Source organism: Thunnus albacares, chromosome 5 (assembly GCF_914725855.1).
Source record: "Thunnus albacares chromosome 5, fThuAlb1.1, whole genome shotgun sequence".
Taxonomy (NCBI): domain Eukaryota; kingdom Metazoa; phylum Chordata; class Actinopteri; order Scombriformes; family Scombridae; genus Thunnus; species Thunnus albacares.
Genome location: NC_058110.1, coordinates 16,369,710 through 16,396,959, shown reverse-complemented (window position 1 = coordinate 16,396,959; position 27,250 = coordinate 16,369,710). Strand labels below are relative to the sequence as shown.

Here is a 27,250-nt window from a genome sequence, read left to right as displayed (position 1 = left end):
TTTTATCTTCAACACCAGAGGGGGGAAATGGATTTTTATTTGTATTTCTGCATAGAAACACATGCCTACATGACATAACATCACACATGCACGCACACACATACACACACATACATACACACACGCACGCGCGCGCGCGCGCGCGCACACACACACACACACACACACACACACACACACACACACACACACACCATATGACATCCGACAGGGGTTACAATCCATCACAGTCACCTACAGTAGACGATCTCTAATGGGAAAATATGAAACTGATGTGCTTCTCTGTCACATTTGAGTATATACAACAAGGAAAAACAGTAAATGAGGCTAAAAAGGTGAATTATCAAAATAATAATCTTTCATTATTGGTTAACAGCTATTTCATGATGCATAAGCATGTCGTATACACAGGAGAGAGGAAGGAATGATCCAGAATATTGTACTGTGCTACATACTGTACGTACAACTGTGCTTATACATAATTACACACCTCCGGGTCAGCATAGAAATGAGCTGGAGGCTAATGAAGATGAAATGAACCTTCCCTTTTGTTTATTAAACATAAGGCCACTATGGTAGACCATGAGGAATATATCATAAGTCACAAGTGAAAGAAACCGCACTCCTCTTCCTCCTCGCTCTGTGGAAACATGTAACGGGGGTTTCTACAGAACCGACACAACCAGAAGTGTTAAGGAACAAATCTAATTACATCACTGCACATATTTAAGCTCCATTACTCAACGTGAGGCACAAGTGGAACTAATGGCATTGTACTGTACGTATTCTTTACGAATGATGGTAATGAAAGTCTACCACGTAATCTAATAGAGTTGATCCTGACTCAACCAGTAATGATGCATCAATTGTATACGGCTAATGTAACAGACAGACAATACTGCTCCATTGATTTTTTTTTTCTCTCTTTTGTTAAATTCTCTTATTGTACAAGGATTTACAAACAGTGTGTTGCCTGAGCAGCATTCATACCACGCTGTGTCTTGACAAAGTATCTGCATGTTGTCCCTGTGGTCAGTGTTAAAAAGCAGTGGCACGACAGAAGGCAGAGACCGGATGAAGAACAAAGAACTCTGGGTCTGTTTTGTTGAGGATCAAACTATGATTTTCAAGTTTTCATCTAATCCTAGTTCACAGTAACAGTTAGGCTGTACAATCCCATATTCACAAGTGTTTTGGGTGTTCTTACTCAACAACATTCATGGACACAAGACATTTATCCAAATGACGATGAAGTGTCTTTTGAGTCCCAAAAAGAACTATAACAGACTGTTTCTGTACATATTACTCCAAACATGGAAAAAAGAAAAACAGAATCAGGCTAACAAATGTTATATCTGATGAGCAAAATTGTCGCTATGTCATTATAACAGTCACTTCAGATTAAGACAAGCTATGACATGTCCACTAAATGAGCATAATAACTGTAGTCCGTTTTCAAGGTACATCATACAATGCTAGATCATGCAGTACATATAAAATGCTTCGTAACATGTTAATGAGTGCACATATGGGAAATCTGCAATACATCTGATATTCTACCACAGGGTTTTAGATGTGTGACAGAGACAACAACAAAAACAATCTCATCCTGAATAAAAAGGAATCCCGTCTACAGTTCATTCAGGAAGGAAAAGCAGGGACCAGAGCCGCAGCTCCGCACAGCATGTACTCCGCCGCCAGTTCATGCTCTTTCCTCTTTTCGTAGCCAATCAGCATCAGGTCAGAGTGGTGACCTCTGGCTGAGCGTAGTTTCCAGTGGCAGCGAGGATGTCTTTACAGCTCTCTGTTAGCAAACATAAAGGACAGAAACACAATGACACACTGTGACTTAAGATATGAGCATGAAACACCTAGAAAATAAACTGGGAGTGAAGTTATTTTTAATGTAGTCTAATATTCTCTGTTGAATACAAGCTGACCCCGTCCAGGCCTTTAACTGCTCATAGTAGGACTGCAACTAATGATTGTTTTTATTATCAGTTAATCCTTTGATTCTTTTTAATCTATAAAATATATAAATATATAAAATGTGAAAAATGTCAATTGCAAGTTTCACAAAGATGTCAAATTTACAATAAAAGAAAAACTGAAAATCCAAAAATTTGATAAGCTGTAACTAGTGCGCATTTGACATTTTTGCTTGATAAAATGACTTAAATGATTCATTGTTTATCAAAATTGTTGATCATTTCCTGTTGATCGACTAATATTTCAGCTGTACTCCACAGATTTGAACCTCAGATGCCAGCAGGAGGATTTCACTATGACCACCCATGCTGTTAATGGAAACCTATTAGTGGCAATCGTCCAGAGGAGTCATTTGGGAATATGAAGGCTCATCCGAGCTGAGAAGCCTTTTCTCTGTTCATCTTGCTGCTCCGCCTGCTGCTCTGTCTTAGCAGCGCTGCAACGGTTTTTTGCCACACCATTATGTGCTCATTGTAAGGAAACAAGCTGGCAGTTGTCACATCGCAGACACAGTGTGCTTTCAACCAGGACGGTGTTTGCTTTTGTATGTATAAACTGTGACAGCGAGTGCAAACACTGTCACACACTCCCTGTGACGACCTTAATCGCTTCAAATCCAGCAGCATTTTGTTCCAACTGCAGGGTGGATGACCATTTCCTGTCACCGATAACCATCTGAGCATCTTCAGACCTGCTGCATCCATCTGTCCGTTTCCTGCCATACTGCTCTGGTGAAATATTATCCATACCTTATATCCTGTAACCCTGGAATTAACCTAGCACCATCCCCTATGGGCATCACTCTGAAGAGCAGATCCGCTCTGACATAATCTGTCTCCATCTAACCAACTCCAAATGGCTGTAGCTTTTTGCATGTTGGACAAAAACAAGGGTTTCTGATTTTGAATCCCGGCACGATTATTTTTAACATGGTTAGGAAACAGTGAAAGTCCACTTGAACCCTTTTTGCAGGTAATGTGCACTAAAATGTGTTGTGTATGTGTGATATTTGCCTGTAATAGACTGGGATGTCATTATCCACATACTCACCAGACACAGAGCTCGGGATTGAATTACCCCCCTCCTCTCTCTTTCAAAGATTAGTTTTGAGGTGTTCTGGCTTTGCTCAGCTTTCCATTGTTTTTGTTTCTGCGATCAGAAGAAGGCTCGCTCAACAATTTAATGCGCTGACCAGATCATTTAGCGTGTTATTAGAGAAATCTGCGTGAAAGCAAGCTGGGGACGAGTTGTGTTTTTTCTGTGTTTATGTCTTTCCCACTGTGATTGTAAGGCTGTAAATCTTCTATTGATAGATGATTTATTCCCCAGAGCATCACTACATGTCCACAAACATCCCTTCTTCTCATTTATCTGACATATAATTTTTTGCATGTGACAATATGCCATGGACCTACACCAATCTCCAACACTCAACACATTCAGGGATTAAAGAGGCTTTCAGGAAACACGTTCAAATACAATTTACCTGTAATAGGCTGTCGAAAAAAGCGGGTGTATATACTCTCATAGGAGCTAAGCTACAGTAAGTGCCCCATTTGTGTGTTGTTTTTTCCTCTGCAGTGATGTGCTAATGAGCTTTTGAAGAAAAATGTGTCTCTGCAAAGTGCAGTTTTGCAGGAAAACACCTTCAGTGTCGTCGGGCTGTTTGGAGACATGTCAGGATGTTGACTGGCTGGGATGTGTGTTCAGGATGTCAGGACTGGATCCATGGCTGCCAAATATAGACCCTCTTCTCACAAGGGGCTTTCGGGTAGTTTGGAAAGCTCAGACATGAGATCCAGCGGCCATTCAAGCAGAGAGAGATGGCAAGCTGACAGCGGATGTCAATTCAGTGAATAACAGGAACATCTCCCTCTCCTCTGCAGCCACGTTATCAATTTCAGACAACTCCTAGAAAAGTCAAAATTACAGAATATTGGTGTTGCACGTTGAAAATGTGCAGCTGAAGTAAGTAATCATTGAGACAGTCTGTCGGTTAAAGGTGTATTGATGTAATCTGGGTCTCACAAGATGATCGATTGAATCCAATTACGTTGCAAATGCTTGCACTTGAACCTGAACTTATGTACTTGAGTGTGTGGAGCATTCCTTACATATTTAGACACAACAGGTTGTTTGGTACATTGTGTTTCTAGCAACCCTACGCTCTGTGAAGGCGATTATTCAAGAAAGGCTCTTTCACTAAGCGCACACAGACAGATAGATGATGCAATTAGTACTACAAAGCGCTTCCATTGATTTTCTTTTGAACTCTCTGGTGAATAATGACTGAAATCTGCCTTTGGCCAGTTGGACGCTGCAAGAAAGATGATAGAGCTTAAGAATGGAAGTGGGTATATACTGGAGATTTTCCCACTTTTTAATGAACAAAGTCAAGTCTATTTACACAACTCCACCATGCAAAACGAAATGTAGCATTTCTTGTTTAAATTTTGTTATTGAAGTTGAGTGGGTATGCTGTAAAATTAAACACTCCTGAAATCCATTTTATCACCACTCTGACGCCTCTTCATGGTCCCCATGAAACTAATCTTTTTAACTTCTCATTTAGTGCTGTCATCAAAATTTCTACCTGTAACTTTTGTTCATGATAACAGCTGCTAACAGCATCTAGCTAACAACATGATATTTCCTCTGTCATTTCATGACCCTGCAGCCAAACCTTCATTTCTTGCCCCATTACCGGTAAGGATCTAAGAATAGCTAAATTTTCTCTCAATTTTTCAACCATCCATCAACTCTGTTTTCTGGTGTGCAATTACAGCGTGGGCTGCAAGCCTGGCTGTGGACTTTTAGTCATGTTAAGCCACCTGACAGCTGAAAATGGAACAAAATTATAAATACTGTATGAAGTCCAAGGTTCTTCATACAGTATTTATAAAAGTAAAATCCTCACTGTGACGAATCACCTGTGCACTGTAACTATTAAATCCTCCATCAGAGACGTGACGAGAGCTTTAGTTCAAGGAGTAGTTGGACATTTTGGGACATACGCTTATTCACTTTCTTGCCAGGTTCAATGTAGAGCTGCAACAATTAATCGACTAGTTGCCAACTATCATATTAATCATCAACTATTTTCATAATCGATTAATTGTTTGGAGTTATTTTTTCAGTAATCTGAATATCTTTGGGTTGTGGAAAAAACAAGACATTTAAGGACGTCACCTTGGGCTCTAGGAAACAGTGATCTACAGCTTTCACCATTTTCTGACATTTTATGGACCAAACAACTAATCGATTAATTGAGAAAATAATTGTCAGATGAATCGATAATGAAAATAATCATTAGCTGCAGCCCTAGTTCAATGATTGATACTACTCCCATGTCTGTACGCTAAATATGAAGCTACAGCCAGGAGATCTGATAATATGTGAGCTTTGAAGGTGCTGGAGGCAGACTGACAGAGCCAGGCTAGCTGATTCCAGTCTTTATGCTAAGCTAAGCTAACTGTCTCCTGGTTGTGAGGGACGCATCAATCTTCTCATCTCACTTCCCCTGACTTCCAGTCATTGTAAACAGCTAGTGGTGATAGCTTCTTATTTAGCATGCATGAAGTGGTATTGATCTTCTCATAAAACTGTCATAAAATGATAATAACTCTCAGGAACCTGTTGGATGAGGGACTCAAACGTGGTCTTGATTTGTAGGATTTTCTTTAAAACACTGTTGAATTCCCAGAGAGCACAAATGGAGGAAACACGATACCTGACGACTAAATTTTAACCAAAGTTGAATATGTCAGAGAGCTGAAACCACAGTACGGCTACAACACAGCAAACATACAGTGAAATGTGCAACGCTACCAGCAGTAAAAGCGTACATTCAATTACGTGCTGGTATCTATGTGACCTACCAGTATGAACGTTAGGGTCTCCAGAGGTTAGGAGGAAGCAGGTGGCCTCTTTCTTAGTCTTGTCTCGCCCTCGGGAGCACCGCAGGGACCACTTTTCACTGGGGGACAGCGGCTGGGTCAGGCTGCAGCCTTCCTCCTCTGAAAGGGCCACATTTGCATCTCCGTTCTGTTTGGAGTCTGACAGGAAGAGAAAAACACACAGAAACGTAAATGCCAAAGCTTTTACTGAGACTCCCCTGAGGGCCCAGACAAAGCCAGATGTATATTGCATAAAATCGGTATTTTTCTGTGATAAAATCCAATTTAACAGAGATGTTATGAGGAGTAATTTAATCCCGGTGTGTTACTGTCTTTATGACTGTGCGCGGTTCATCTGTCAGACAAACTGAAAAGCCTCAAGAACTACGTATAAGACTAGAAATAGAATGGCTGTTTATGTTATCATTTGGCTCAAAGCCACTCTAATATTTATCATGTGTGTCCTAAAAAGAATGAATGCACCGATTAAATGCAGTAATTAAACAAAACAATCTTTCTAAATTAAAAAAAAAAACTAATGAATAAATATAATAAACTGTAACATTAGTGTCAGTAGTCAGTTCACCCAAACTGGGAAAAAAAGCAACACCTATAGTGTTATTTAGCCATGCAGATAGTATTAATTTTGTTTTTTTTGTGATATAAATCTTATTATATATCATATATAACCCCCCTTTTACTCTGATAATTCACAGAACATGCTAACAGTTTTCATTAGGAACAATTATTTGGTACAAAGTAGCTCACAGTGAGTTCTGTGTATTATTCAGAATAACTGATACACTGTAATGAAAAACTGAATTTTTTTCAATGCTTTGAGCAGCACAAACAAACCCCCATTCACCTTCACTGTATTGGATTGGCAGCAGTTAAAACTTTAGCAAATAAAAGCCAAACTATCTGCATGGCTAGATACCACAAAAGGTAAATGATACAATGTCTTTATGTAATTTGGGTGAAATGACCCTTTAATAATGAATGGCAGCCTGACCTGAGCGGTTCCTGGCGACACTCTCTTCAGCAGCCAGCGGGCACGTGTCGCTCTGAGTGCTGTCTCTGTGTGAGTTTGTATCCGACTTCCCAAACGAGGCTGAGTCAGTCGGAGCATCTGGGTTCGGGTTGTGCTTCTTCTTCTTTTTCGGCAGCTTCTGTTTGGCCATAGCCAGTGAGTAGTACATCCCAAAGTTATTGACGATGACAGGCACCGGCATGGCGATGGTCAGGACCCCAGCCAGTGCACACAGCGCCCCCACCATCATGCCCAGCCACGTCTGTGGGTACATGTCTCCGTAGCCTAGCGTTGTCATGGTGACCACCGCCCACCAGAAGCTGATGGGGATGTTCTTGAAGTGTGTGTGGTTGGAGCCTGTGGGGTCGTCTGGACTGGCTCCGATGCGCTCAGCGTAGTATATCATGGTGGCGAAGATGAGTACACCCAGTGCCAAGAAGATGATGAGCAGGAGGAACTCATTGACGCTGGCCTTCAGCGTGTGTCCCAGCACGCGCAGGCCTACAAAGTGCCGCGTCAGCTTGAAGATCCGGAGGATTCGAACAAACCGCACCACACGGAGGAAACCCAGCACGTCACTGGCAGCTTTGGATGACAGGCTGCTCAGGCCCATTTCCAGGTAGAACGGCAGAATGGCCACAAAGTCAATAATGTTGAGTGAGTTCTTGATGAAGACCACCTTGTCTGGGCAGCAGACGATACGCACCAGGAACTCAAATGTGAACCAGATCACACAGACGCCCTCCACCATGGTGAGGATGGGCTTTGTCACCATCTCCTTCCTCTCAAATTCTTTTGTGACGTTGCCCATGACAACCAGCTCTGTCCGGTTCTGCAGTTCATTGAAGGCTTCGTGGGTCTCCAGGCAGAAGGTGGTGATGGACACCAGGATGAAAAAGAGGGAGGCGAGTGCCACTCCCTGGACGAGACAGACCAAACAATTAATCATCACAATTTTATGGCTACCCACAATTAATAAGCAATCAATACTGTTGCTTTGTGCAAGAGCTTCCATTAAAGTCTTTGCTTACATCAAATGTGCCTCCTGTGAACCATTTTTCCATCCATGCCATGTATAATTTATATTATAAGATTTATTTTTATCAGCAAACTTAACAGTGTCAAAATACCACAAATAAAAAGACGTGGATGTGCCAATCAAGTCTGTAAAGCGGCACGTTTTGAGGGATTCATTTCTGGCGGAAGCAGTGAATGTCATTTGATTGACAGTAAGCAAAGACTAAAATAATGAACACTGATAAGAGAACACTTAACTCAGGCACAAAGAAATATGATAAGACACAATATTTGACAACATCAAAGTAAGAATGTAAGTTTTTTGTGATGGATTTGTGTTTGTGAAGTACAAGAATGAATGGCAGTAAAAAGCTTCATCTGAAGGGGAGAAAACGAGCCCTGAAATGTCCAACTAGGCTGACTGTGTGCAGAGACCAGCAGGAATAATACAAAGGAGAAGGACGAGCCAGACCACTATGACATACCTTAAAAGATACTGTGTTTTTCTTAAAATTGGAGCAGCAGGAGGCCCCAGTGGAAATGAAAAATATAAACCTTAAACGTTCGTTAAGGTTTATATATAGGCAGTGGAAACAAGTCATGAACACAACACTGACAAATCATCGCTTTTTAAGTGGATATGCTGAAGTTGTTAGCAAACAGTTGCTTCATTACACATCCAGCATTTACAGAACAACATAATCATTTGAAGTCGTGTTCCTGTCCACCTGGTGAATCTCAGTCCAATATTCACTCTCTTTTAGCTCTGTTTTTGGTCTCTATCCACTCCTAAGGGAAATACGTGGCTCTTTAGCTGCTAAATGCTCCACTATGTTTGACAGCTAGTTGCTAACTGTGTCTGTTTGCGGTTTGGTGCTGGGTACAGTGGGGTTTTTAGAGCTTTTTCTCTGAAAACAGCTGCCTGCTGCGACTGACAACAACACTATAAGAGCGGAGAGAGTGAGAGCTGCTTTAATTTGACCAACATTAGATAAATGCAGTAACAAGCAAAGTGGGTTATGCACAATGTTTGAGAGGAAAATATTTCAGTATGCTGTAGGTTGTATATAAAAATGCAGCTGTTGCTCCGAAAAATTGGTCTTTAGCCAGTTGGAAATAGTTTGGTTTAACACAGATAAGAGATTTTTACAATTGGATCAACACAGTAAACATTAAAAAAGACATCTTCCAAAAATAAATATTAAGATTCAAAAACACCCTACTGTTCACTGACACCAATGCAAATGAGGGTCACTGACGACTGAGCTCAGTGAAACCAAAGAACATTAAAAAATATCTACTTTTTTCTTGTTTCTCATTCGCGCTTCCTCATGACATCTCATTATCGTCAGGAAATCATTCCTTGTTGTGATTGTCCACTATCACTGTTGTTTGAAGATTAGTGGCTGAAAATTCCTTTTTTTTATATATTTGAAAATGCTTTTTGTCCACATGAGAGCCGGGACAATGTTCTCAGAGCGAACAGACCAATTTCAAACCAATTACTCCCATGAACACAGAGACTGAATCATGCTGAGAGAAAACGTGATTCCATTAACATGGTTCCCTGCCAGTCGCAGACAGCAGGGGGTGCTCACATGGTGCCAACGCTGTGTGCATTGATTTACTAAACCAACCATGATGGGGCTACTGTGTGAGTTGTCTCTCAGATATATCATGGAGAGAATAGTCTCATTTTGTCCGGATAAAGCAGGTTAATCTCGTAACAGCAAGTAGCGTTAGGGGTCTCCAACCAGAGTGTTACCATGAGGGAAGAGAGGGAAGTGAAAAGATGAGCAGAGCCTTCTGGCGCTAAACAGCAGGGGATAAACGAACAATGAGCTGAGTCATGAAACACTTAACAGTCACCTGCACTGCTGTCAGGTTTTTCAGACATGTTTCAGTCAGTGAAACATCTTTTCTGCTGTTACTGTCACACAAATCATTTAAAACATTACAACAATATAATACAAATAATCTGGCTTACAAATACAAACCAAATAGGGAGGGATTCAAACTACTTTCACAATTCATGGGAGGCGAATCAAACAATGTGGCTGAAATTAACCTGATCCAGCACAATGGCCATGTCTGTCTCTGTTTGTTTTAACATTGTGTGCTAACTGTCTTTATTGTTTACTAAAGTCTGGACAAATTGTAATGCCTCTCCAACCTTTCTACTCTTCCAGCTGGATAAATATGTACCTGTGCCTTGCATGCACTCAGCCATTTTCTCCTGCTGGGGCCTCTCACATATCAATCTGTCTTTATAGTGTTTGGGTCTGTGATTAGAAAAAAAAACAAATAAAGCATGTAATGTCCAATGGGGGATACTAATTCACTGTGGAACAAACAAAATAACTAAGACAGATTGGACAGTTTATGGCATTCACTGAGTGGAAAGAATAGGCAAAAACTGAGATATTGCACGTGTGTATATATACATGTCTGTTCGTATCTCTATTGTACACCCAGATAATGTGCAGCTCTGCACCATGACAACCTTCCTCAGCTTTGTCCCTGCAGAGCTCTGAAGCGTTCACATGATCCCCCTAGAAGACGACGACTGAGCCGCGGGACAACTTGCCGCTGCCCCAGGAGGAGCTCCAAGTCCCCCCTGTTGCATGGACACGGTTTCCCTGAACATCACCAAAGCTAACTGTGTACAGCGTGTGTGTGTGTGTGTGAGTCACATAGTCACGAGGTGCATCACAGCAAACCAAGCAGCATACAAACTAAATAGAAACTAACAGAAACTTAAGCACACGGTTTGATTGGTGACTAATTTAGTACATTACAGAGGCTGAAGCTGATTGTAACCATGTAAAAGGCGTTCAGTGACTCCTTTTTATCATGTGACATCAACAAAATCATTTTTCACTAGTGGAACTCCGACAGGAAATGCAACTGCTAGTCAATAATTAATTTTCATCTTTCTTTCATACACATGCATATTGGAAAATGTAAAAGCAAATGATTAACAACATTTTATTTAGTTTTTTTGGTTCCACTGAGAGGCAGACTGCAGATTTTTTTCATGCTTTCATCTGAAATTTTAATGTGTTTCAGAAACAGTCAATTAGTTTGAACTGCGTGTATTTACTGAATATTATTAAATACTAATTTACATCAGAATATGTACTTGCAGTTTTTCCACACACACACACACACACACACAAGCACAACATGTTTGCAGTGTGTCCTCTCATCCATGATTTCCTATTGGAAAGCTATCCAGACAATAGAGTCAGATATGCAGCCGGTGCCAGATAATTAAGGTGGTCTATACCAAACAAGAGGGACCGGTCTCTGATGCAGCACCTCATTATAAAAATGTTCAAAGTCAATTAATAAAATATTACCCCAGCGTTTCGTTATCTCTCTCTGGACTTCCAAGTCCCACTGTGGGTTCTTCACTTGTTGCACGACAGACCTGGACAATAACTACAACAGTGGAGCCCAGTGTAAACACTATAAGAAGAGCTGCAAAAGAAGGCGCTTGTGTAGAAACAGATTACCTGTCAGACAATTACTGACTGAATAACAAAGGCTTTGAAAATTCTGATACATCTGATGCTGATATGATTGACAGTGATGACACCGAGATTTGTTTGATATCTTCCTCAGCTGAAAACAACCCCCCTTTTTTCTCATTTAATAAAAGTAGACAACTTCATCAACTTCATTAATGTGTTTATTAAAAATATATTTAATTTTGCAGATTTTCCCACATTGCTTTCTCCCAATTTGTAAAGCACAATCCCCCACGCATTGCAGTCCTTCTTATTGCTTATTACTTCTTATTCTTATTATATTAACTCTGTGACACACTGATGCCATCAGCCACTTCTTCTCACTTGCCACCAATGACCCACATCTAGAGGGTGTAACATGTGGGATGGTCATGATATCATCACAGTTCCACCTCACAACCTTGACCAACCAGCCAGTGGGGTGAAGCCTTGTCGGTTACGTATGAAAACAGACAACTGGAGTTACTGAGTAACTGAGTCTCTGCAGCGGTGTGTCCTGCACTCCTCCGTGTCCTTATGTCTTATCACAAACTGTTGTACAAAAATCTGACAACCATTTGGTGCCAAGTTGCAGAACATTTTATATGGCTTTTGATCAGATTTACAAAACACAACTTCATTCAAAAAAAGTAAACCAGACCTGATGATAACAGGCGATGGCCTTGATCGAGCAAACATTAGGCACTTTAAATAAGAAAGCGGTGCCAGATCTTGACCAAATAATCATTAAAGCTGGAGTCAGTCATTCTGGAGAAAGACTGTTGATATTTGAACTAAACACTCAAACAAATACACTCCTCCCTTCTGTACTGATCTTCACAGAAGAATGTAATATTTTTGTCGTGCTAACGATGACTGGGAGCCTTTCCCGCTTCAGTCAGGTTAGAAAATGACACTAGAACAGATTAATACACTGACAATGAATTACTTAATGATTAATTGTAGCACTAAAGGCAGATGAATCTATAATCTTGATGCTAACAAAAACCTATAAACAATTGGCATTCGAATATGTTAAATTATTTGCTACCCTATAAGACTCAAAGAGATTTTCAACACCAAAACATATATTGTTGCATTGATGATTAGTTTTCCAGGGTATCTGAAGCCACCAAGTGTGGGGACAAAACCAAATGTTGGCTACATTTTGGAAAATCTGTTCTGTCTGAATCCAAGTGGAGACAACCTGGAATTATCACTTGTGTGTTCCTGTGTGAGAATCAACTTCTACTAGCTGGTTTCTTCAGTGATGGATCAAAAAGAAGGCTCAGTTTACACAAAACCTTTAACCCTTACATACTGTGCGGGTCAAATTTGACCCATTTTGACATTTGAAAGCAGTAAAACTCCCTAAATGACATTTTTTAAGCCTGAAATTTTATTACTTTTCCTGAAGTGGAATATTTCAAAAATATTTACTTTTGGTGCAGCTAGTATAAATTTTTGCACATAGAAGGTGTTCTGGGTCAAATTTGACCCGTATGTATTCAAAGGGATTTTAAAGTCACCAGAGGGGGTCAAATCAAGGTAAAGGGTGGTTACAGGGAATCTTGAAACAGTGAAACTACAGATTGTCATGTGTGTATTTCTGTCATTGGAGACAAAGTAACAAATCAAACCCATCAGTTACCAGGTAACCAACATTGTGGTCGCCCAACATAGTCTCCCTGTAGTAGCAGCACAGTGGTCCGAACTTTGCCCTGATCAGTCTGCAGTCTCACAGTCAGTTGCAACAAGAAGACAAAAGAGAGGGAGATGCAACTTCTGCATGACAAAAAAAGACTGCAAAAGTAATGTTTGTTTAGATTGAAATGCAAACCAGTTTGTTGTTTTGTTTTATGACTAATGCACTCAGTGCAGAGTTGATTGTGTACAACTGACGGACAAGGAAAGCATGTGATTTACAGTCAGTGTTGATTGATGGTTTAATGGTTATAATGAGACCTGCCATTCAAAAATGTTGCATCCTTCACTTTCAATAAAATTCATAGAAATAATTCTGGCTGTTATGTTCTCTTGTTTAAGATAACATGAGATCATAATATAGAGTGGTTGTAAAAGTATTTTCTCTATAAACGAATAGTGTCAAACTTAAATAAAACACTCTCTGCTCTCTGAAACATTAATGACGGATTAATCACCCATTTAGTTATGACTGATAAGATATATATGGATGCAAAATACATTTGTGGCTAAAAATTTGGTATAGGGACTAATTATAAAGGAATACTTGAGCCAGGTCAAAAATGACCCGCTCCGTACAATGAAGGGTCAGAATATGAACAGTATGTAAGGGTTAATAAATGTTTCCAGTGCGTTATCCCTGGAAACTGTTAAAAAGAGAAAACAAAATGTTTTACTTTTATATACACTGTGATACATTTTAAGATAGTTTAAAGCTGGAAACATAAGCTGCCCTGCTCTCTGAAAAATGTGTTAGTTGAACTGAAATTAACTAATTAGTTCAATGTTTTCTTGTGAGTTGTGAGAGTGTAAAACAAACTGAATTAACTAAACTACAGATAACAAGTTCAAATGGTTCATGGACTGCATTTATATAGCGCTTTTCTGGTCTTATCGACCACTCAAAGCGCTTTACACTACACGCCAATATTCAACCATTCACATGTTCATACACTGATGGCAGAGGCTGCCATGCATGTACCTGCTAATCAGGAGCAATAAAGCGCTTCCTGCTCAAAGCGCCACACAATGTTTCTATGCTATGCTCACCCGTCCACAAACACACAAACACACCGATGGCTCAGCCATCAGGAGCAACTTTGGGTTCAGTATCTTGCCCACTGAAAGAGACGTGGATCTAACCACCGACCTTCTTGACATAGTCAAAGCTATACTGTCCTGAATATCTCTGTTGTGACAACAAACCTGCAGCAACCAAATAAAAACTGTGAATCCTGCTGTTGTTCGGACGCCTGTGATGAGCCTAACAGGCCCTGACAGCGTTCAGTTTACTCAAATGCCAAACTGTTTATCCCAGAACTAAACAGAGCTGGGTATCTGCAGCTGGAGGCACCTCTGCAGGGAAGGTGCTGGAAGTCCTGGCACACATGATGACAATTTGCTCTGCTTATAAAAGGCTCCATCTGAAAGTCTAATAATAAGACCTCACACCTGTGCATATGAGTCTGAAAGTCTTTCTCTGGGTTTGCATGTTTGTCTCTCTGGTTCTTTGTATTTATCAGTTTGTTTGTGACTCTTCAGCAGACCTCCATGTCTGTCAATAAACCTTGCAGCATCTAAAATATGTCTTTATAGTTTATTTGAAGTCTGGCACAAAGGAAGACCACATTATCACATTTACAGCTCAGCACTGGAAATTTTAAACACAGCCACTGTATTGGCGTGATTGCCATAACGTCTCTTTGCTGCTACAGAGCGTTTCCATGTCAGTCTGCTGAGCTCACCGATGTTGTACAAACAACAATCATTATAAGGCCGAATGGATTGTACAATAACTGAATGTTTACATGAAGCTTTTTATTTTCCATTTCCTGGGTATGTAAATATTATTATTACTCAATTCCTACTGAGGGTTAAAGCTGATACTAACATTATTTATATCATTTATGTAATTCATTTAGTATTTGTACATTGTTTATCTTTTTTACTTCTACTGTCTTGCTCCTGCCTCTTCTTCAGTCTGTTTCTTATGCGTCTGACAATTTTTCTTCCTGAGGATCACTAAAGTTATATCTTACCTTTATTGTAGTACATTTACTGTTCTTTGTGAAATGTTTAAGGTACTTGTACATTATTTATGTGTTTCTATTTAATGCTGCTTCACTACATGTCCAGTGAATATATTTATTTTTTACTCTACTACATTTGTTTGACCACTATATGACATGATATTATTATTATTTAACAGACACAAAACAAAATCCAATGGATAACATGTTAAAGTGAAAACACTGGTCCCAAGACACTAAACAAAATACTTATCTGAACTTCTGAACCACTATGAACCCTCCAGACCGCTCAGATTAATGATTTTAATGCTGTTTAATGATTTATGAACAAGTAATAGTATTTTGAAATTAATTCTTTCAGAAAGTGGTAGCCAGTGAAGTGATCTGAGAACTGGACATATGTGCTGAGCTTTTTTGGTTCTTGTTACAACCCTAGCAGCTGCACTCTGGGTCAACTGAAGCTGTCGGATTGATTTCTTTGGCAGACCTGTAAACAGACCGTTGCAGTAGTCCGTCTGCTAGAGATAAAAGACTTTACAATTTTCTCATAAGTTTTCTCATAAGTAATAGATCTGAAAAATTCTTCCAACACTGCTAATAATTGCTACCACAGAATGTTTCCATGTTGGCAAGAATCATTTATGATGCCTACGAACTGTACAATAACTGAGTGCGATTCAACTTTTTATCTGGCATTTTTCTGTTCTTTTTGTTTTCAAGAAAAATATCCAATAATGTTACTGATAAAACAAATACCTAAATCTGTAGAGTAGTGAAGCCTTTGAGGATATGAAATGCCAAACACTGGTGCCAAAAAGACATCAATCCAAGGTCATCAGGTGTCAGTGTGCAGACAGAGCCGAGGTCCCCCTGAGGGGACGGCCAACCAGTCCCAGCTGGGAAAATCAGGGTGGGAGGCAGGACACACGACAGGCAGCAGGCTGTGCGTCAGTGTGCAGCAGCTGGGGAGACCCATCACAGCCATCACCTCCAGCTGTTCAGCATCACGCTCTGTTACTAACACGAACACGCTATATGCAACATCAACAATGAGCCTTCTGAGCAGTCAGCAGCTGCAAAGCCAACGAGCTCAGCCGCTACCGATGTTTTCTTAGAATTCATGTCACACTGACTCACGTCTGAGAGTCTGTACAACTGACGACGGAGGAGACCTGTCCACTCCTCAGACTGTCAGCTGCGTTTCTCCAGGGAATCTGTAGAGAAGTCTTTCATTATCAGTTTATATTTCATGGAGGCAGAGACGTCACCAAAAAAAAAAAAGTGGTCAATGATGAATCAAGACAGTTCTAACTCTTAACTCCCTGCTATTGAGGGGCATTAAGTCATTCCCTTCATCATCAATCAACAAACTGCACCATCGACAGGACTCTGGCAAATCCAAAAACCCCCAAGAGATCCCCAAGAGAAAGACTGGAGTGGTGTGTGACATCATCATGACATCACATGCGACTGCTGTGGGGAAAACATCAGTGAAGTGGCAAAGGACCCTAGACAAGAGACTGAAAGAAAACCAGAAACAGACAACATCAGCTGTCTGTGAACATCAGACCAAAACCCATCACTGCATCAACTGGGAAGAGGTCAAAGGTCAGTGACCGGGAGTCAGTGGATGGCCAGAGAAAGATCAAGTAGGATAAACACATAAGATGCAAAAAAATATCCTTGAGCAGACCACGACCACCTGTTGTTATATGAACAAGGCTCCATACTGAGGATGACAACCGAGCCATCTCCACGACAACTGAGCAGACTCTGAGAGATGTGGTTGAAAAACTCTGAGGGCGAGAAAATGAACTTAATTTTGTCAAATACCAAAAGCATCCACTGAAGAGGTTACGGTCTGGTGTTTCCTCTCAAAACAGAGTACAGGCTGAAAAGTTGAGCCAGAAATCTCAACATGTAAAAAATAATATTTGGATATTCAGTACTGACTATCAATCAAACCTCTTCAAATAGAGGGCCAGTAAAAACACTGATCCAGATGGATTAAGTTAAAAGAGGGGACCACAGAGCTTTTTGTTTTCCACTCCCTCTGGAATTTAAACACTTTCTGCAATCAAGGTTTAAAGATGAAAACACAATTTAATCTGCTTGGCCAATTATCTCCACTGATTATTTCACTATTGTTAGAAGGGATGTCCCGACCAAGGTGTTTTGCCAAGTCCCGACCTGACACCTATTTTCCCAGTTAATACAGCTGCATAATGCACACTTCAAGTACATTAAGTTATCAAAATCGATTCAATGTATATGCTTAATTGAATAGTCCTGTGATGCATTAAGTAAACAATTACCTGCATCCTGTCTAAAATGTAGTGTTGAGATGGTACAGAGGGGCGTACCATGGCTCCAAAAGCTCCAGAAGACAGCGAAAACCTGCATTCTCTACCACAGCTGGTCATCCAAAGCAATGCATTAATTTACCCTCTCTGTAATCTTTTTGGCCTTGTTGGTATCTCAAGGAAATTTAGTATCCTCCAGTGTTTGGTGCTTCGGAGCAGCCTTCGCCGGAGTTACCTGAGTGAACTCACTGTATCAAGTCAGTAGTATTGAACGCAGCTCTGTTACTATCACCTCACAAAATGCTTGTAATGCAGACATTACAGGCAAATGTTAGACTGTTTTGGTTTTCCGATTTAAAACACTTCCACACTGCAGACATTTTAGCTGCAGGTATGCCAGCCAGAGTACGCTTCTTGTCCTGCCACAAATTGTGCTCACCGTTTACGACACCTGTGTGACAGCTGACGTAAAACAAAGGATTGGGCTAAGGTTCTTGCTCAATATAGCCGATACGGATCAGTTAAAAAAACGCCTTGATTGGCCCTGATCTTTGAGATTGGATCAGGACGCCCATAAAGCCGGGCTCAGACTACCAGAGTTTTGGGCCGATTTATCCTTGGTTCATCCTCCTGACAATCCGAGGAGAAATTTGGTCTGGGACCTTGTTCAGTACCGATGTTCAGCCCAGATTATCTGGTAATGTGAGGGGTTTACAGATCCAATCTTAAACCTCAAGAACTGCTCACAGACTCATCGGGGCTGCCTCGATAATTTCAAACATGTTTGATATTTATTATAATGTGTCTTCCGAGACGTATCATAACCATATGGACAAAGAGAAGAGCTTTGCTAAAGCAAGTTGTTGTACCATGTCAGTCTCCATTTTGTTTACATCTGCTTTCCCATGAGATCACATGAGATCACATGAGGTGGTGTGTTGCTCTCTCTGGCACGATAATCTTAATAATATCCTGTAGTGTGTGGTGCACCATCATTTTCTAATCTTGTGTGTGCATATTTGAGATTAGAGACAAGAACGTCTGTGAAGTTTCTCCTTATGTGCTTGATGCAACCCAATTTCAAAATCACTTAATATTTTCCTATAGTCTGAGCCCGGCTTCAGTGTAAGTTCAGTAGAGTGATCCGTATCAAATTCTTTAATCAGGGAAAACTTCTTTTAACAAAACGGCTTTTAAAAAAAAGGGAAAATCACACAGACAAATGTGAGTTCCAGCTCAAACACCACTGATAATTGCTCTTTCATTTATGTGGAAGTAAGATGATTTTTTCAGTAATTGGTTGCTGATTTTGTTTTTATTTGTTTGAAAAAAAAAAGTTTGCAAAGTCTGCAACTCTTCATGATGAACCCGCGGACCTCGTAGCAAGACAGTAAATCTATTTTCAGCAAACAGCTTAGAAGCGAGCAGAATAAACAACCAACATAATCACACAGGATTACATCCCTCTTTTGCTGAGAATTCAGTGTTATAAAAGTCTCCTTAACAAGGCTGTGCGGCTTTGATGATGTGTGAAAAATCAAATCTTGCGTTCCATTCACAGAGCAGCAGAGGAAGGTGTCAGCCCTGTGAAAGCCAGGCCCAGAGGAATAAGAGCTTCTGCTCAAAACACTCCTTTATTATTTATCATCTGGGTGTCACACTGAGACAAATGTGCGGTGTGAGAATAAGTTTCATGATTACCAGTGAGCAAAGCAATTTATTGAAAGATATTGATCAAAACGTTCTTTTTTCAATTAGTGTTACTTGTGCTTCTCAGCGCAGGATTCCCAAAGAGAAATTAAGTCTTGATGAAGATGTGGTGGCGCGACCTGCAATATTTCAGAAGTGAATACATTGATATGATTCTCTAATATCATTATTCAGCTTTTATCAGGTTTAGACTTTCCACTGAATATTAATTTTTCACAATATTTCATAAACAACAACGGATCAAGACATGAATATTTGCAATCTGAAAGTGCTGAAAACAGCATTTTATATATCTAAATAGATTAGTTATTGTAAACTTAGATTCTAAATAATGCCCATCAGACCTAAAGTATCCCACATCAGTCCATCTCTGGTTCTCATAACAAAAACAAATCGATTTCTTGCTCTATGTGAGAGAAAATATGTTGCTCTTTTCTGTGGGAGAGTTAGTTTTAATTGCTCACCACTGATAACAAGTTGCAGCCTATTACCACAGCAGTGATTAATTATAGGCAGCAGGGGATTTAATCAAACATTGCATTAAGGAAGATTGTACACAGTTATCTGGTCTGAATTTAGTCTGGTTGTCATATGTAATAAAACTGAGATTATAAAGCCTGGAGTACAATTAGTGACACGAAGCTCTCCATGTGTTTAAACTGGAATATTAAACTGTCAGGTGTTCATTCTAATTATTGCATGTTTTTCATGTCAGCATTACTATTGAAACAATTATATGTTTTTCATAGTTTTGGTGCTGAACTCGAACAAATGTTGTTAACAGTGAAACAATCACTATGAGGTTAATGTTCTGACTTTCAGTTTTACGAGTGTTTGAGAGCATTCATATCCATATTTGGTAAACAGTGTAGGAATTCTATTATATATATTGTTTAATAATACTTCGCCCCCAAATTTTAGGACAATCCATCCTAAATATGCAGAAAAGGCAGCCAAAGAGTTTTTTTAGGACCAGAAACGTTCTTAACTGAGTCAGTCACCTGACCTCTATCCTAGTGGTTCTAAAAAGGGGTCCGGGGACCTCCAGGGGTCTTTGAGGTTGTTCCAGAGGGTCCGCTTCAAAAAGGGAATAATTTATTTTCACTATAATTCAATCCATAAGTAACATAATGACAGAACGTATGACTATTCTGGTTATGGGTTTCATACATTTTCTGTAATAAAACATCTTAAAGCAAAAATCTTATCAAATGGGGGTCCGTGGTCTAATTTCTGTCAGTTTAGGGGTCCTTGATGTATAAAAGTTGTATAAAACAACTGAACATTTGTTTCACTCTCTGGGGACCACACTGAAGGCAAGAAGCCCCATAGATAAGCATCACCAGAGCTCCTGTTATTTATAAGTTATAAACTTCTGCCAGTCAATGACTATAAATATTAACGATGATGACTTAATATTAAGGTTATTATAACGTGTCCAATCACTTTCTGTCCCCTAGAATTGGGGGCTGTACTTAGGCACAACGGTGCTTTGACCTAAACACTAACATCAAGATGCTAAAATACTCAAAATGAAAATGCTGACAAGGGCTGCAACTGGTAATTATTTTGATTATTGACTCATCTCTCTATTTTCTCTATTTATCCCTGAGTCATTTTGTCTGTAAAATGTCAGAAAATAGTGAAAAAAACAAGAAATTCTCATATCTGAGAAGCTAGAAACACCAAATGTTTGGTATTTTTGCTTGAAAGGTGACTATGTGTCAGCATGTTAACATTTGTTAAATAACACCAAACACAAAGTACAGTTGAGGCATTTTTGAAAACCAAAAATGTCAATCTCATGGTGGTACTAAAGGAAAAGTCTGAAGTTTACCAGAGTAAGTGGGATTCATCCTCTGCGGACCATGAATGTACAAAATTGCATAATAATCCACCACATAGTTAGTTAAATATTTCAGTCTGGAGCAACAGACCGATGACTCTTGAGCTGTGCAGCTAGCATAACTTAACAAGGCTAAAATTCATACAAAGTTCCTCTGAGGTGAATGTAAACACCCTTAAATTGAAGCTCAGAGTCAGCACTATATATGATATATGTATATGATCCTCTCATTTCTTTAATTTGTGAGTGGTGCCATCATTAGCACGGAGGTTTTATGTGCTGACTTTCACAGAGCTGCACCTCCAGTCTTGGTAGATACTGGATGAAGGATGTGGTTTAAATGATGGACAGATTAACTTCCCTTCCGGCTTTTAAGAATTACATTACCTGAGATGAGCTCAGAGGCTCTTTTAAATGAAACGGCCATAAATGTAACGTGAGTCTCTCAAAATGCACTCTGTATGCTTTCAGAATGCACACAGAGCAAACATACGTACATGAGGAAATGGGAAAAGGACATTGATGACTGAGTCAATATGCCGCCCTTTGCTCATTCTCATCACATTCTTCCAGAAACATTCACATCCACCTGCCTGTCTTTTATAGAACTTCTCAAATCATAATTGATTCATTTACAAATATTCAGTGGTGAGAGACAGACGTGTTTAACTGGCAGGCATGGCGTGGGTCATCTTCAGACGGCACCACGCGGCGACAGCTGTGACTCAGTGATGTCAGCTGTTCTACAGTGACAGCCTGCAAATGCCACCTGGACAAGAAGCTAAAATAAACACTATTTGTATTGTGACTGGCATGCAGTAAGAACATTATACTTGTGCGACACTGCGAGAGTCTCTGAATAGACCATTCAATTCCAGAAACAGGCAGAGAGAAAATAGGGTGAGCATCAGCCTTCCTCTTTCTGGACTAAATGTATTTTTCTTTTTGACTAGTAATGAAAGCTCCTCCCGGCCTTTTTACTGACAACTCCTGCTGTAGTGACACTTGATACTTGCTTTCACGTTTACTTCATGAAGCACTCTGCTGCTTTTGTTGCTAAGTCATTAGGCACAGCATACTTTCAAAAGCTTACAGCTGGATGACATCCCCCGTGGAAGTAATGAGAGCAAAGTGATTTTAATTTACAATACAGCGACATTTATTTTATTTAAATATGAGTGTATCTTGTATGATAAAATGAGACACTGAGATGACTAAATATGGGAGGGATTTGAATAAGTCAGAATAAAAAAGAAAAGTTAGCAGTGACATGCTGTTGATTCTTCAAAAATGAAGGGAAATCTACTGAAACTCTCTTGATACTACAAGATTGGGTGACATGCAATCGTGTGTATTCATATATGTAGCGAATAAATGATCATTTTGTTTTTTCCTTGCAACTCTATATGCATTTAGATCCACATTCCTCTGTGTAATATACGGTCTGATTTACTGTTCATGGACATACACTCCTGCAGCCTTTCAAACACTTGTGCTTTGAGGACCTTCAAGTGCAAACCATGAACAGGATGTGTGGGAACACTTCAGCAGCACAGCATCTCTGTCATGAAACAGCAGTTTCTCTATTTTCAGCATTTTTGTACAATTTCATAACTTATAGTTAACAGAAAAAAAAAACTGTTTAATGCATTGAAAGGAACATTCGCTTGTCGGGAGAAATGCATTGTAAGAAAAAAAGGAAACAATTTACCTGTGGAGTTTGACAAATGTGTTATATTACCAACTAAACAAGTGGATTGACAAGTTAGATGTTGAACTGACTGCAAAGATATACTACATGGCCAAAAGTATATGGACACCCAAACACCCAACAACATTAATATGCTGCTAATCCACTCTTCTGGGAAAACTTTCCACAAGATTTGAGACTCTGGCTGCAGGGATTTGCTCTCATTCAGCCAAAAGGCATAAGTCCAGGTTCACAGTTAGTGTGCCAGTTCATTCCAAAGGTGTTGGGGTCCGAGGAGGTCAGAAATCTTCAATACCAAACAGGGAAAAACATTTCTATATGGACTTCACTTTGGGCTTGTGGGCACAAAAAAACAGAAAATGACCCTTTCCAAACTGTTGCCACAAAGTTGGACTTATTCATAGTACAGTTGTTTGCTTTAGCATGAAGATTGCCTTTGTCCAAACCATGAAAAACAGCTCTTAGGCTGCAACTAACAATTATTTTCATTATCAATTAATTGTGAAAATTGTGAAAAATGTCACCCAAAGCCCAAGATGCAACCTAAAATGTCCCAATCTGTCCCAACCAACCGTCCACAACCAAAACATATTCAGTTTACTATCATAGAAGACTAAAGAAATCAGAAAATATTCACATTTAAGAAGCATTTCTTCTTAAAAAATGACTCAAAACAATTAATCGATAATCAAAATAATTTGCATTGCAGCTGTAAACAGCTCTAGACCAAAATTACACAAACATGTGAACATGGCTGTCCACATACTTTTGGCCTTGTAGTATATGTGGGTTTTTAATAGCTCCACAATTGTGTTCAAAAACAAATGTGTTGGCTGCACATTGAGTTATTTTCAAGGGATAGATCTCTTTTTATGGGGCAAAGTGAAAGCAACAGTTTGTTTTTTATCGTTTTGCTCAGTGTTGTTTTTGTTTGTTCATGTTCAGTTCCCTTTGTTTCAGTTGTTTCGTCACTTATTCCAGGTCAGTAGTTACACTCATCCGTCATTTGTGTTTTTATTGGCCACGTCTTACAATTAAAAACAGAAACTGACTGATCTGATTTCACAATAGTAACCGATTCAAAGAAATGATCACAAATGATCACAAAGCTGTATTTTGGAATAGTGTTTGTAAGATTTTTCTTTTAAACTGTTGTCTAAAAAGTGTGCAAGCTAAAGTGATATGAAGGATGTTCACTGTGCTTCCCCTTTAAGGATGTTCAAGTTCAATCCCTGGTTAGTGCACGGGCAACTCTACGTCTGTTCCTGGAAACACAGTCAATGAAACAGATGTGAAGATACGAACTTTGGCCAGAAAGCAGACGTGTCCTAAAAAAAACCTCTTTCCACACAAAGAAGCACAAATCCTCGACTCAACTTGCTAAAAAACCTCCCACGCTAGTTTCAAACTCCAAGAAATCCGGTGTTAAAGGATGGGTTTACAATATGTCAAAACTGTCTTAAAACAATAATAAGGAGCTCAAATGAACATTGAAACAGGTTTTTCTCACTGTAATCATCCTCCTGTTCAAACTGACCATTAGAAGATGCCTCTAAATGCATTTACAACATAAGTGATAGGGGACAAAATCCGCAGTCCTCGTTTTGATCAACAAAAAAAAGTTTCTATGAAGATAATATGAGGCTTCAGCTGCCTGAGTTGGTCAAATAAAGTGGATATCTTCCACAGTTACAAATTTTTCAGTTAAAATTTACCTCTTCTTGTTTCGACGGGCAGTGTTTTCTTGTTGAGCTGCAGTGAAAGGATCGAAACAAGAAGAGGGAATGTGGCATTAAAAAACAGTATATTAGGAGAGCCTGGTGTTAAGTCATAGGCAATTAAAATACAGTTCAATAGGCCTTTTACGAAAAGTACACAGTGCCAAATTTCACAAACATAAGACAAATGTATAAATTCAGCGAGGACTGAGGTAAGGGAGTGGCCCTGTACGACTGACTATATATTTAATAATTTAACAGTTTAACTACACTTGGGACAAATGATTTCTTGTAGACATTTCGGGTGGTTCGTGGCGGTCTAAAGCACCTTCCTGAGGGAAGCAATTCACATTGTGGGTACGATGGATGAGACGGATCACTTGTTATGTTAAGAGCTTTCTTTTTGGTATTCAGTACATGCCTGCTGCTTTAGTTGCAGCTGTGGTTTCACTATGATTTTACTGGCTGTATCAACCACTCTCGACAGTTTCCTTTTACATTTGACATCCAAGTGTCCGTACCACGTGGCTATCTATATAAGTTCCTAAGTATTAAAACAACTAACCTTTTCATCAGGGTGCTCTATGATTGTCAGGGGTTGATGTAGGTCTGAAATGTAGTGTTTACTGTATATGATCATTTCTTTGGTTTTACTATGGTTTGGTTTTACTGATTATGTTTATCTCACGAACACTCGATTGATACCAGTTCTGGGGGGATGTTACCTGATTAAAACATAGACTTTCCCCTGCAGTGCCCACTTCACATAGGAGGCTTGCCAGAAACAAACACTGCAGATATGAATGTGAACGCAGTACAAGTGGCATTACTCACAACTCTGACTGAAAGACGTTGATCACTCAGTTGATCATATTGAGTCTATATTTTCTGGTTGATTTTGCTACCAAACAGCAAAACATCACAATTTCAGGAGGAACTGAAATCTGGATACCAGTAGCCAACACTTGACAGGACTCAGTGAGCAGCATTTTTATGATTTATCCTTCTGAAATAAAGTAAACAGTCGTTGAATGGGGTTGCTGACTCTTCAGACCGGAGCGGAGGCAGGCTATTGGACGAAATCATTTGGTATGGCTTAGAGAAATTCATATTATGAGGAGAAAATAATAAAAATCTTGACTTGACAAGTAGCTCTCACACAGCACAGCTTGCAGACTTGAAGATGCACCTGTAGCCTGATTGGCTGAACCACGTGGGGACACCTGTTGATTAGGAAAATGTGCGCCTTTTTTTTTCCTAAATGGAAAATCACTTGCGGGCTTTATGGTCTCAGACCGACATATGGCCACTAAAGCGCTGAGAGCAGAAACACCTGGTGAACTCACCCTGGCTGCTCTGGATGAGTACGGGTCGTCAAACAGGGCCCAGACCTTCGGCTGCCAAACTTCGCAGCATCCTCTCGACCTGTCCGGACAGTCCTCGATACCGAACCGTCTCGGCATCTCTCTGTCGTCGTCGGTGTCCTCCGGTTCCGGTGGCTCAAATATCTCCAGGGCCTCTTCCGCGTCCCGGTGCTGTCGGTAGGTCATCCAGCAGCACGGCTCCACGTCGGTCTCGTCGATCCCCCAAAACGCCAGCTCCTCCTCGAAGAGCGGCCCGCAGACGTCGGCGGGGCAGTGCAGCTTACCGGTCCGGTAATAGTTGAGCACGTAGGCGAAGATGCCCGGGTGTCTGTCGAAGAAGAACTCGTTCGCGCTCGGGGGCGCAGAGTCCGATTCGGTGCTGACCTGCGTGTCCGGGTCGGCCAGCCATGCCAGGCGGGTCCCCGGCAAGGTCCTGAGGGTGCTTTTGTAGGTTTCATGTCTCGTGCCGCCCACGTTGATGATAATTTTATCCGAGTCTTCTCCTCTGGCCATCTCCTCCTTCAGACATGATTTAGACGGAGGTTTGTTGCCTGACTTGCGCCCTCGGTAAGACGAAACACACACCGAGCTTATCATTTAGAGACCTTCTGGCTCTTCGCCTCCCGCTTACAATATGTTGTCCACTCGTGCAAAAAATCAAAAAAATAACGCAAAGTGCGCCCTCATTTCAGACCCCAGTCTAATGGCCTGTGCGGCTCATTTATCCCCCAAAAAACAGCGCTCCAGACAGCGCCAAAGTGAGAAGCTCAATAAAAACCACCTGTTACAAAACTCAGTCTGGTGTCGCAACAAAACGCAGGTGGCAGGCTCACTGTGTGCGCTTTTCAATGTTTTTGTCGAACAGATTGCACAATAGGACTTACATTGATGCCTCCAGATTTGGCAATTGTGTCCCTCCCATGAACAAAGCGTCTTTTCCAGTCAAAAGAAGAATATTTGCCAATTACGCACGGCAGTACGGGCCTACAGGGTGAGCCACTGAGCCTGAGATAACGTGACACTCATCACCCCTTTTTGACAAATCTCCAAATTCTGCAACGTCAATCCACAACTATTCCTGACAACTTTTCTCCTCTCCACACACACACACATACACACAGACCAGGGAGGCAGCGAATGATCCAGTCGCGCATTAAATTAAATTAGGCACTGAAATATTCCACCAGTTCTTCCTGTTGAAAACGCTCAGCTCGCGTGCCAGATGTGGGGTTGTTTTCCAGCTGAGGATCTGTTGCTTCTCCACAAGTAGCCTATCTTCCCTTAGCGACACAGCCCGGTTGGATGGTGCGTTCAACAGCAGGCTCGGCAGTTTAACTCTTAGGCTGCTGGCGGAGGTTGGCGCATTATTGAACCACTCCCTCTAATTAGACCGAGAGGATGGGCTGATGGTCTATGTGTG

At 40.4% G+C, this 27,250-nt stretch overlaps 1 protein-coding gene across 1 annotated transcript; it reads right to left on the bottom strand.

Moving 5' to 3' along the window:
- kcnc4 (potassium voltage-gated channel, Shaw-related subfamily, member 4) lies at window positions 1-27,250 on the bottom strand. The gene is made up of 4 exons (XM_044352558.1): window positions 25,813-27,250; window positions 6,898-7,834; window positions 5,868-6,044; window positions 1-1,804 (listed from the first exon to the last, which is right to left on the bottom strand). Exons 1-4 carry the CDS (start codon window positions 26,425-26,427, stop codon window positions 1,737-1,739), a joined length of 1,797 nt encoding a protein of 598 aa, XP_044208493.1. The 5' UTR covers window positions 26,428-27,250; the 3' UTR covers window positions 1-1,736.

What these genes read in the sequence shown, in the direction of transcription:
- kcnc4 (XM_044352558.1), bottom strand. Translation starts at nt 26,427, where the DNA reads ATGATAAGCTCGGTGTGTGTTTCGTCTTACCGAGGGCGCAAGTCAGGC. An exon ending in ACTCATCCAGAGCAGCCAGG is followed by an intron (nt 7,835 to 25,812) that starts GTGAGTTCACCA and finishes TGTCTCGTCCAG; the next exon opens with GGAGTGGCACTCGCCTCCCT. An exon ending in TGTCGCCAGGAACCGCTCAG is followed by an intron (nt 6,045 to 6,897) that starts GTCAGGCTGCCA and finishes TCTTCCTGTCAG; the next exon opens with ACTCCAAACAGAACGGAGAT.